General features: G+C 42.8%; 1 protein-coding gene across 2 annotated transcripts in view; it reads left to right on the top strand.

Moving 5' to 3' along the window:
* Positions 1-913: 913 nt before the first annotated feature.
* Positions 914-12,376, top strand: part of myo16 (myosin XVI) — a 313,223-nt gene continuing 301,760 nt past the window's right edge. For both annotated transcript variants that reach the window (XM_063006388.1, XM_063006387.1), the window contains exon 1: positions 914-1,106. In XM_063006388.1, the coding sequence (XP_062862458.1) occupies positions 1,079-1,106 (28 nt within the window). In that variant the 5' untranslated portion in view covers positions 914-1,078. The remainder of the gene's footprint in view (positions 1,107-12,376) is intronic.

Genomic DNA, 12,376 nt, shown 5'->3' with positions numbered 1-12,376 from the left:
GATCAGGATAACTGAAGCAGGTTGGTGCAAATTAATAAACGTTCAAGGCCAGGGTGCAGAAGATGATTCCTCATAATTGATGCAATTATGACCTCTGCTGGCTGATTGATGGCGCGTGCACAGAGTGTATCTTCGTACGCAAAGCTGATCCGCATATGAAATCGCCTCGTGCAGGTGAAAAGATGCAGTCGGCTACTGCACACGTGTCGGAGGGGGCGTGTGTTAGTCGCGGCTCTCCTCAATCAGGGTGGAGATCAACATCAGTAGAGAGGAAGCGTAATGCAGTATGGTAACTGGATACAACTAGATTAGGAGGAAAAATGGGGGGGGGGGGCAGTTGTGTGAGGCAGGGTGGCACATTGGCACAGTTGATAGAGTGGTAACCCACAGTAAGATGAGTGTCTGGATTTGATGTGCCTGCAGTTAATGTCTGTATGCCCACCCACCTCCAAAAGGATGCAAGGTGCTGGTTGCTAGCAAGTAAATGTGTGATTAACCACGTGATTGAGCCCTGATCGAAGTGTAGTTCTGCCCACTGCGACCTTGATCAGGATAACTGAAGCAGGTTGGTGCAAAAATAATAAACTATTGAATGTAAAATTGAGAATTCTGTTTCTGTGACCTTTGGTTACTGGTGCAGCATGTATGCATTTTCCATAAAAGAAAAGTCTATGCTGCAGGTTGTGTGCGCGCGCGCGCGCGCGTGTGTGGAACGCAAAGCGCAGAGGTGTGTGGCGACCGCGCGCTCCCGTGACAGACGAAGAGTGGGGGGGCGTGTTCGCGTCGGTGGGCAGAACTAAAGCGCGTCACTCAGCGGCATTACGGCAGCACGTGTTGCGGTCATGGTCGCTGAGCGGATCCGCTGCTGCATTCTGCACTGAGAGAGAGAGAGAGAGAGAGAGAGAGAGCACGCGCGAGCGGTAGAGGAGGTGCACGAGAGGGAGGTGCACGAGTACCAGTTACCGGCACCTTGGCTCCGTGAGCGCGCGCTAAATGAATGATGTCCGTGATGACAATGAATGGAAGCTACAGGCATTAAACGCACTGCTCGTAGGTTCGGCAGTGAGACCCGGAGAACATGTCCCACTACCGCTTCATCAAATGCTGTGAGTATCGAACCCAGCTGTTCTGTTCTCTTACGCTGCCACACTCTGCCAATGATGTCATTGCAACCAAGCGCGCGCGTTCATGCAGACATGCAGAGGGTGTGTGTGTGTAGGTGTGTGTGTGTGTGTGTTGTGCATGATGTGCGTACAACTGTGTGTAGCTGTCATCATGCATTAATGTGAAAATGGGGATGATTAACAATGCACCAAATATAGGTGTGTGTGTGTGTGTGTGTGTGTGTGTGTGTGTGTGTGCTGGAGGATCTGACTATTTTAAATTAATATCATGATATGATATTAAGGTAATTCATTCATTCATTCATCTTGAGTAACAGTGTGAACCTGTTCAGGATCTTGGTGGGTCCAGAGTCTACCTTTGAATCAGTGCACGACTGGATGGTTGCAAGACATGAATACACAATTATCAGGGCTATACTGGCATCATGATGCATTTTCACCAAAATCATTTCTGTTTTACTGTGACAGCTAACTTTTTGGACAGTCGATCAATTTTCCTATCAATTGCTTGTATTATTATTTATACAAATATATATCCCTTAATAAGGATGCAGGATGACCTGAAAACAGGAGGAACAACAGTTATACAGTGAAGAATCGCACACAAAAATGCAGAGAAGTCAAAATTATGATGTCAAAATCATAGGGAGTATATAATTATGACATCACTGGGAGCATATTAATTAAGAAAAGCAAGTGGTTTAATTATTTCTGTCCTTGTACTATTATTTCTTCAAATGTAATTTCCCTTAAAAGGATGCAGGATGACCTGAAAAGAGCAGGAAGAGCAGTTACACATTGAAGAATCGCACACAAATATGCAGACGTCAAAATTTATGATGTCAAAAGGGGAGTATATAATTATGATGTTTTCTTCAAATGTAATTCCCCTTAAAAGGATGCAGGATGACCTGAAAACAGCAGGAACAGCAGTTACACATTGAAGAATCACACAAAAATGCAGACAAGTCAAAATTATGATGTCAAAAGGGAGTATATAATTATGACACCATTGTGAGCATATTAAATAAAAAAAACAAGTGGTTGAATTATTACGATAAAATCTCCAATCCTAGGTTATTTTTTAAACTATTGTTTTACTGTAGCGGTTCACACTGTCCTTGTACTATTATTTCTACAAATATAATTTCCTTAAAAAGGATGCAGGATAACCTGAAAACAGCAGGAACAACAGTTATACATTGAAGAATCGCACACAAAAATGCAGACAAGTCAAAATTATGATGTCAAAATCATAAGAAGTATATAATTATGACATCACTGGGAACATATTAATTAAGAATACCAAGTGGCTTAATTATTTTGCCAGTGAAATCCTACTTGAATGCAGGATGACCTGAAAGCAGCAGGAACAGCAGTTATAAATTGAAGTATTGCACACAAATATGCAGACAAGTCTAAATGTATGCTGTCCAAAGGGAGTATATAATTATGACATAACTGCAAGCATATTAAATAAGAAAACCAAGTGGTTTAATTAATTCCTATTTTTTACACTATAGTTGTACTGTAGGTGTGCACACTGTCCTTGTACTATTATTTCTACAAATGTAATTTCCCTTTAAAAGGATGGAGGATGACCTGAAAACAGCAGGAACAGCAGTTATACATTGAAGAGTCACAAACAAAAATGCAGACAATTCAAAATTATGATGTCATAGGGAGTATATAATTATGACATCACTGGGAGCATATTAAATATGACAAAACAAGTGGTTTAATTATTTTGCCAGTGTAATCTTACTTGTTTACGCTATTGTTTTACTGTAGGGGTTCACAGTGGCCTTGTACTATTATTTCTACAAATGTAATTCCCTTTAAAAGGACGTAGGATGACCTGAAAACAGCAGGAACAGCAGTTACTTATTGAAGAATCGCACACAAAAATGCAGACAAGTCAAAATTATGATGTCAAAAAGGAATATGTAATTATGACATCACTGCGAGCATATAAAATAAGAAAAACAAGTGGTTGTAAAAACACAATGATGTTCTCTCATGGTATTGTTTTACTGTAGGGATGCACACTGTCCTCAGATGCTGGGGGAATATTAGATTTGATGAGTTTTCCAGTCTAATCAGATTTACTGTGACCAATAATTCCAAAGTCATGTGACAACACATGTGGAGCAGCCGGTTGTGTGAGTGCTGCATAGCTTCACGGTTCAGGGGAGCTAGGTTTGATGGTGATGGTCACTCTTTTTGCATTCATTTTCTAAAGCATACAAGTGTGTGGAATGGCTAATTTAGTATACTGGGTCTATTCCTGCCTGTGTGCAGTGTTATAATCTAATATATTGCAATGTTATAATCTGTTATTACACTGTTATTGAGACACTTTGGATCATTGTCCAACCAAAATGAACATAATTCACGGCTTTTGGGACAGCGGTAGCCTAGTGGGATGGCATTTTATTTTATTTAATTTATGCAGTGTGCATTCATGATGCAGCAGGGATCTTAACATGTGTTAGCATACAGATGTGTACTTGTGAGTAGACAATGCGTTGACTAGAATGTCCGACACCTAGATCAGTATCAAATCAATACCAGGTATTAGCTCATACTTAGAACTCTAATGCATCAGTAAAGTCTGTTGTTTTTGCAGCTTGGTTAGCCCTTGCTAAGCAAAATCCTGTACTACATATCTTGCATTACTGGTGTTTGGCATCAGTTCCTAATTTGATCAACAGGAATACATAGCCCATTTCTTTTTGAGGTCTGTCAGTATGGAGATTGCCCAAATTAAAATTAGTGCTATTAGGGCTGTGCCTTGCAGGTGAGGTGTCTCTTGCTGCTGCTAAAACTATACTAGACAAGGCACTTGCATAAGACGATTTAGCATCTGCTGCAGGCACTGCCTATTATGCCCGCCAGATGTCGCCCAGCCGACCGGCAATGCCGAGATTTGAACCCAGGAGTTTAGAATCTCGGTGCTGGTGTGCTAGCGAAATAGAAATATCCCGCTGTGCCACCTGGGCACTTTGATCTTCATGTATTAACCATATCTGAGGTGTTACACCAAAAAGGCCATGTAAAAAATTAGTATGGAACCATTGTAATGGTTGTAAGAAATTCTTTGCCACCTCCTAGAACATACAGGGAGTAAATTTCCTGCCTGTGGGTGTAATTAAAAAATAACTGATGTGGGCGCCCAGGTGGCGCAGCGGGATATTCTGCTAGCACACCGGCGCCGAGATTATAAACTCCTCGGTTCGAAACTCCTCGGTTTAAAACTCGGGGTTGCCACCGGTCAGGTGGGCACCATCTAGCGGCCATATTTGGCAGTGCCTGCAGGGAGGGATGACTGGACTATATGGGTGGGGTCTTCAAATGCCGTATAAGGACCCTGATTAGCAGATAGAGAGGCGCCTGTGCAGAATGCATGTGTGAAAAAGGGTTCCGCTAAGGGCTGCACGCGGGTTCGAGGAGGCGTGAGCAGAAATATACCCACCTCGACTGTAATCAGGGATCCCCCAGCAAATTGACTACGCTAAATTGGGAGAAAATGGGATGTGTGATGCCCTGTCATGGATTGGCACCCTGTCCTGCGCATGTTCCTGCATTGTGGCCAGTATTTCTGGACTTTCCAGATCTTCCAGATCCACCACAACCCTGATCTGGATGAAGCAGTTACTGAAAATACACAAATAAACAATAGATGATAAATATCATGCAACGTGCAAATGTATCACCTGCCATTCATTCCACCATTACTGTGTGTACGTTGCCATGAAGCATCCTTCATGTTGCCAGTTTGGAGAGCTGTAGTGTGCCAGAATGGGAGTGTATATGTATGTGTGTGTGAGAGAGAGGGAGAGAGAGAGAGCTTGTAAGTGTGAACTTGCTGCAAAATGCAGCAGACGTGTAGAAGTTGACCAATGACTGTGGCAGGTGTGAACGTAGCTCCCATGAGACGCCTGAGAACTTCGGAGAAACAGGCAGAACGTGACAGTCTGACAGCCTCGGCGGGAATCCTCCACACTGGGGTGTGTGTACGGCTATACGTGGGCGTGTGCTGGCGTACGGAAAGAAGGAGGATAGAACGTGTTTGATACAGAACGTTATGTGGATGCTGGATGATATGGAAGAGAGAGAGAGAGGTGCTCAGAGAGAACAAGGATTACCAGATGTGTATGTGCCAGGCCCGGATGAAAGGCAGTCATTAAACTCATCTGTGTACCACGCCTCGCTTTTCATCTGCATTCACACGAGGCTTTTTCATCTCTCCATGTTTAAGGCTACAGCGGTCGCCCTGTTACCTTTAATTTTGCTTTATTATGCTACAGTGCCTTAGAATTATTCAATTCCTAAGTTGTTTTTGTACTATTTTATTTATGCATTTTGTCCCTTTTCTACCAGTTTAGCGTATACCTCGATCACATCGACCTGGGGACCCTCCGACGCATGTGCAGTCCACCGATCCCTTCTTATTCGCCCATATTTTGGTGGAATCGGGCGCACGGAGAGTCCCTGATCTTTCCCATTTCTCCACTTTCTGTACAGTTGCCTTGGGATACTAACCAGGATCCTTGCACATTGTCAAAGACCCCACCCCCTAGTCCGGTCATTTGTGCCTGCTAGGGGTCACCCAGCCAACCAGTAGCAGAGCTCAGATTAAAACTTGGAGAGTTTAGAATCCCAGTGCTAGTGCACTAGCGGAAGATCTTGCTGTGCCACCTGGGTGCTGTTTTTTATATGGAATTCGGAAGCCGAGGCCTTTTAACAATTTAATATAATTTAATAAAAAACCTAATGAGATTTACATTCTGTCTAATTATAAGTTCTTAATTCTTAGGCAACACATTACCATGTCAACTTGCTGATTGGCAACAGTGCTCATTTAATCTACAAGAGTACGTAGCCCATTTCCCTTAAAGGTCTGTCAGCATAGAGATTGCCCACAGGAAAAAAATCTAATTAAAATTAGTGAGCATTTAAACAAGACAAGAACCTTGACTGTGTTATCGACTGGCCAGGTGCCCACACAGGCACAATCTGCTGTCCCTGGGAGGCGGCGTGTCTGTTGTCGAAACGGGTTCCTCCTTGCAGCTGCAGCAGCCCTGTTAGGTAGTCAATACACCTGCTTGAGGGATGGTTGAATCATGGATAGTAGTGCATGAGTCTCTGGTTCTTTAAAATATATTGGGTGTGGCTCGGTGGGTAGCACTGTCGCCGCACAACAAGAAGGTCCTGGGTTTAATTCTCAGGTGGGGCGGTGCGGGTCCTCTCTGTGTGGAGTTTGCATGTTCTCCGGGAGCTCCGGTTTCCTTCCACAGTCCAAAGACATGCAAGTGAGGTAAAGTAGAGATACAAAATTGTCCATGACTGTGTTTTACATTAAACTTGAACTGATGAATCTTGTGTAATGAGTAACAACCTGTTCTGTCATGAATGTAAACAAAGAGTGTAAAACATGACGTTAAAATTCTAATAAATAAATAAAATGTGGTGGTGGTAGCATTACACTGATCAGCCATAACATTAAAACCACCTCCTTGTTTCTACACTCACTGTCCATTTTATCAGCTCCACTTACCATATAGAAGCACTTTGTAGTTATACAATTACTGACTGTAGTCCATCTGTTTCTCTACATACTTTTTTTAGCCTGATTTCATCCTGTTCTTCAATGATCAGGACCACCACAGAGCAGGTATTATTTAGGTGGCGGATCATTCTTAGTACTGCAGTGACAATGACATGGTGGTGGTGTGTTAGTGTGTGTCGTGGATCAGACACAGCAGCGCTGCTGGATTTTTTAAATATTCTATTAGACACTCCTACCTAGTTGGTCCAGCTATTGCTGCTGTTTAAGTTGGTCATCTTCTAGACCTTCATCAGTGGTCACAGGATGCGGCCCACTGGGCGCTGTTGACTACTCTCAGTCCAGCAGTGACAGTGAGGCGTTTAAAAACTCCATCAGCGCTGCTGTGTCTTATCCACTCATACCAGCACAACACACACTAGCACACCACCACCATGTCAGTGTCACTGCAGTGCTGAGAATGACCCATCACCCAAATAATACCTGCTCTGTAGTGGTCCTGGGAGAGTCCTGACCAACAGCATAAAAAAGGGACTAACAAAGCATGCAGAGAAACAGACGGACTACAGTCAGTAATTGTAGAACTACAAAGTAATTCTATATGGTCTCAGCATGAGACAGCATGAAGGAGAACTGAGACGTTTATGGTTTATGTGTAGGTGCTCGTGTGACTGATTTTAATTATATGAATTAGATTGATTTGCCTGTTGTGAGTGAAAACATCCCACTGTGGGCGTGTAGTGATGGCGAAGCGACTCGTTCCACCTGCAGATGCCCCTCGGGGTTTGACGTGTAGTGTAGGAGACATATTGGAGGTTAAAGCTCCAGTCCTGTCTGTTCCCATTACATTTCCTTCTGGACCACAGAAGCACCACAGAATCTGTGTGTCCATCTGTTGACGTGTCTGTGCGCATCTATGAGAAGAAGAATATTCCGTCATTGTAATTCACGCTTTCCCGTTGGTCTTTTATTAACCCATGTCCATGTAGGATATTCTAGTATAAATCAATACTCGATTTCCTGGAGAAGAAAGATGAAGAGCTGCTGAGAAGGAATGAGATCATCTTCTTCTCTACATGCCCCAGATACACGGCATAGTTTCTGTAAAGACTAACGGATGATGATTTATGTCATGCTGAGGGTCAGTTGCCATGTAGTTTGACTGTGTAGACACTTACATTGTCAAATCAAAACCTACATATTCTTTTTTGATATTTTTGTTATATACACCGATGAGGCTTAACATTGTTTCTACACTCACTGTCCATTTTATCAGCTCCACTTACCATATAGAAGCACTTTATAGTTCTACAACTGCTTTCACCCTGTTCTTCAATGGTCAGGACCCCCACAGGACCACTACAGAGTTGGTATTACTTGGGTGGTGGATCATTCTCAGCACTGCAGTGACACTGACACGGTGGTGGTGTGTTATTGTGTGTTGTGCTGGTATAAGCACCTCACTGTCACTGCTGGACTAAAAATAGTCCACCAACCAAAAATATCCAGCCAACAGCGCCCTGTGGGCAGCATCCTGTGACCACTGATGAACTCAAACAGCAGCAATAGATGAGCGATCGTCTCTGACTTTACATCTACAAGGTGGACCAACTAGGTAGGAGTGTCTAATAGAGTGGACAGTGAGTGGACACGGTATTTAAAAACTCCAGCAGCGCTGCTGTGTCTGATCCACTCATACCAGCTCAACACACACTAACACACCACCACCATGTCAGTGTCACTGCAGTGCTGAGAATGATCTGTAGTGGTCCTTTGGGGCTCCTGACCATTGAAGAACAGGGTGAAAGCAGGTTAAAAAGGTATGTCGAGAAACAGATGGACTACAGTCAGTTATTGTAGAACTACAAAGTGCTTCTATTTGGTAAGTGGATTTGTTATATGTAATTGCACACGTAATTGCACAAATATGCACACTGTACATTTGCTACACCCTATCTACTTACTTTTGTATTTGTATTACTGCTTCTTTTCTGCTGATACAAAATCTGAGACAGGACCAAATGGGCAGTGGGTACAATATTTCCCAGACACCACTGGGAGTACTGGATGGGCATTAGCAGGCTCATCAGGACAACAAAGACTTACAGGATGACCTGATGAATACTGGGACAGTTGTCTCAGTGCCAACCATAATAAGATCACCTGACGTTCAAGGCTTAACTCTTCATGTCCTGCAGAGTTCTGGGACACAGTTCTATGAGGTGACGAATTAAAACTGGAACTGTCTGGCCATATGGAGAAGCAGTTTGTCTGGCACAAGAAACACGAGGGTTGAAGCCAGGATAATGCCATTCCTGTGGTCAAGCATGGAGGTCGGTCAGTGATGATGTGGGGATGTTTTTCTGCTGCAGGAACTGGCCAACTTGACTGCATGACTGGCATAATTGGTGAAATTTAACACTGGCAATAACACTGTACTTCTTAGCAAAACAATGTAAAGACTAATTAGTAAAAATACCTATTAGAAACATACACTGCCTGGCCAACAAAAAGGTCACCACCTGGATTTAACTAAGCAAATAGGTAAGAGCCTCCCATTGGAAATTACTGCATGGGTGATTATGTTTCAGCTGACAACAAGTTATTTAACCCTAACTGATGCAGTGAGTAGCTTCTCATTTGTTAAACAACCATGTCGAAAGACACATCCTGTGGTCGTGGAAAAGATGTTCATCTGTTTCAGAAGGGTCAAATTATTGGCATGCATCAAGCAGAGAAAACATCTAAGGAGATTGCTGAAACTACTACAATCGGGTTAAGAACTGTCCAACGCATTATTAAAAGGTGGAAGGACAGTGGGGAAACATCATCTGCGAGGAAGGAATGTGGTCGGAAAAAAATCTTCAATGATTGTGATCGGCGATCACTTAAATGTTTGGTGAAATCAAATGGTAGAAAAACTACAGTAGAACTCATGGAAATGTTTAATAGTGAAAGTAAGAGCATTTCCACACTCACAATGCGAAGGGAACTCAAGGGATTGGGACTAAACAGCTGTGTAGCCTTAAGAAAACCACTTGTCATTGAGGCTAACCGGCAAAAACGGCTTTAATTTGCTAGGGAGATTGGACTCTGGAGCAGTGGAAGTAGGTCATGTGGTCTGATGAGTCCAGATTTACCCTGTTCCAGAGTGATGGGCGCATCAGGGTAAGAAGAGAGGCCGCTGAAGTGATGCCTAGTGCCTACCGTACAAGCCTGTGGGGGCAGTGCTATGATCTGGTGTTGCTGCAGTTGGTCAGGTCTAGGTTCAGCAATGTTATGTACCCAAAGAATGAGGTCAGCTGACTACCTGAATATACTGAACCACCAGGTTATTCCATCAATGGATTTTTTTGTTTTGTATATACAGGTAAATCAGGTTACATTCAAGGGTCAAAATAAGGATGGTAATAATGAATGGTGCACTAAAAAGTGTGTTTACTTTCAGACCAGTAGTGTCCTTGGTGTTTGTTGTTATTGTCAGTTTTGCTGGCAGGTTATTCAATCAATGAATGCCAATCAATGTCTCTAGTGTCAACATCTCTACTTGATTTGCGTCTTTTCCGGGTGGTTGTACGCTGGTTGCCTTTCCCCGTGTCTTATTTGTTTATCTTTTTTTTTTACCTGTTTCCTGTCTGAGGTGTTGGTTGGTACCACTCCCCAACTCTCCTCTCCAACAATCTCTGGTCATCCTGCTGCTGTTTGCCATGCATGCTGATAGAACGAGCTTGTCTTAGCTATCTTAAGCCTCTATTTCACCTCTCCCTCTCTGCCTGTTGGCAGAGTGCCTATATTGCTGCCCTTTCTACATACTACATGCTGGCTTTGATGGTGCTCCTGCACCATCTTTCTCACTTTGCCGCCCTGCTCAGCCCTGCACGCCGACGATAAGAGTCTGTTTTTGCTGCCACTGCTCTAAATGTAGAAAGCTCACTTCGCCAAGCTTAACCTATCCTTGACTTTCCGCTGTGCTCTTTCCATGTCCTACTGGGTTATTATGTCTATTATGTTTATGGTGTTTTATATATACACTGATCAGCCATAACATTATAACATGTTTCTACACTCACTGTCATTTTATTAGCTCCACTTACCACATAGAAGCACTTTGTAGTTCTACAATTACTGACTATAGTCCATCTATGTCTCTGCATGCTTTGTTAGCCCTCTTTCATGCTGTTCTTCAATGGTCAGGACTCTCCCAGGACCACCACAGAGTAGGTATTATTTGGGTGGTGGGTCATTCTCAGCACTGCAGTGACACTGACATGGTGGTGTGATAGTGTGTGTTGTGCTGGTATGAGTGGATAAGACACAGCAATGCTGATGGAGTTTTTAAACATCTCACTGTCACTGCTGGACTGAGAATAGTCTATCAACCAAAAATATCCAGCCAACAGCACCCCATGGGCAGCGTCCTGTGACCACTGATGAAGGTCTAGAAGATGACCAACTCAAACAGCAGCAATAGATGAGCGATTGTCTCTTACTTTACATCTAAAAGGTGGACCAATTAGGTAGGAGTGTCTATGTCAGTGTCACTGCAGTGCTGAGAATAATCTAACACCTAAATAATACCTGCTCTGTGGTGGTCCTGTGGGGGTCCTGACTGTTGAAGAACAGGGTAAAAGTGGGCTAAAAAAGTATGAAGAGAAACAGATGGACTGCAATCAGTAATTGTAGAACTAGTACAAAGTGCTTCTATATGGTAAGTGGAGCTGATAAAATGACAGTGAGTGTAGAAACAAGTAGGTGGTTTTATTGTTATGGCTGGTCAGTTTAAGTCTAATTATTATTATTATTATTATTATTTTTATTATTTTGTCTGTCACATTACATTTGTAGCTTGAGCCATTGGCTGAAATTCAAGTGGGAAAAAAGCCAGAACTAAAAAGCTAACCATATTTTATGTCTTTCACTGCCCCACTGAACAACCCCTACCAAAAATAAATAGAGACTATCACTAACCACCCACTCAAAGTTAGACACATAGTGTACCTGAACTTAAACTGAACATGTACTGCATACTGATAAGCAAAAAATATTACCACTCACCCAATATGCTGTTAAAACAGCTCTCAGCCATTGAGACATGGACTCATGGACTCATAAACTTTGGGTTTTTTTAAAGAACCGGCCCGCATTTCCACCAGTTTTTGACAACCAGGAATGCATCATTAACTATAGCCGTTGCGCAATGGAAGCAAAGAGTAGTAACATGAGACTGCTTTGATGCCCACAGATGATGTCACGGTTCACGCTAAAAACCCTAGTGTTCTTTGATTCCAGCTGCGAACAAACACAGCTCAGAGTGTTCACAGTTCAGAACCTTCTTTTTTAGCTGGAAACACACTGAACTGGTTCAAAATCAAGACTGGTACAAGGATATTACCAGGAGGTCCATCAACTTTGGGTGCCATCTCTTTCATGGGTAAATGATGCACATATTCCCAGCCATCCACATGACCTTGGAGAATACCGAATCAGTGGGATTAGTTGACCTACTTCCTAGGGCTGGGCGATATATCGAGTTTTAAAGATATATCGATATATTTTCATACGCGATATAAGATGAGACAATATCGCATATATCGATATACAGTGTATCACAAAAGTGAGTACACCCCTCACATTTCTGCAAATATTTAAGTATATCTTTTCATGGGACAACACTGACAAAATG

Source organism: Trichomycterus rosablanca, chromosome 12 (genome assembly GCF_030014385.1).
Source record: "Trichomycterus rosablanca isolate fTriRos1 chromosome 12, fTriRos1.hap1, whole genome shotgun sequence".
Lineage (NCBI taxonomy): Eukaryota > Metazoa > Chordata > Actinopteri > Siluriformes > Trichomycteridae > Trichomycterus > Trichomycterus rosablanca.
This window is presented reverse-complemented; position numbering and strand designations above follow the sequence as displayed.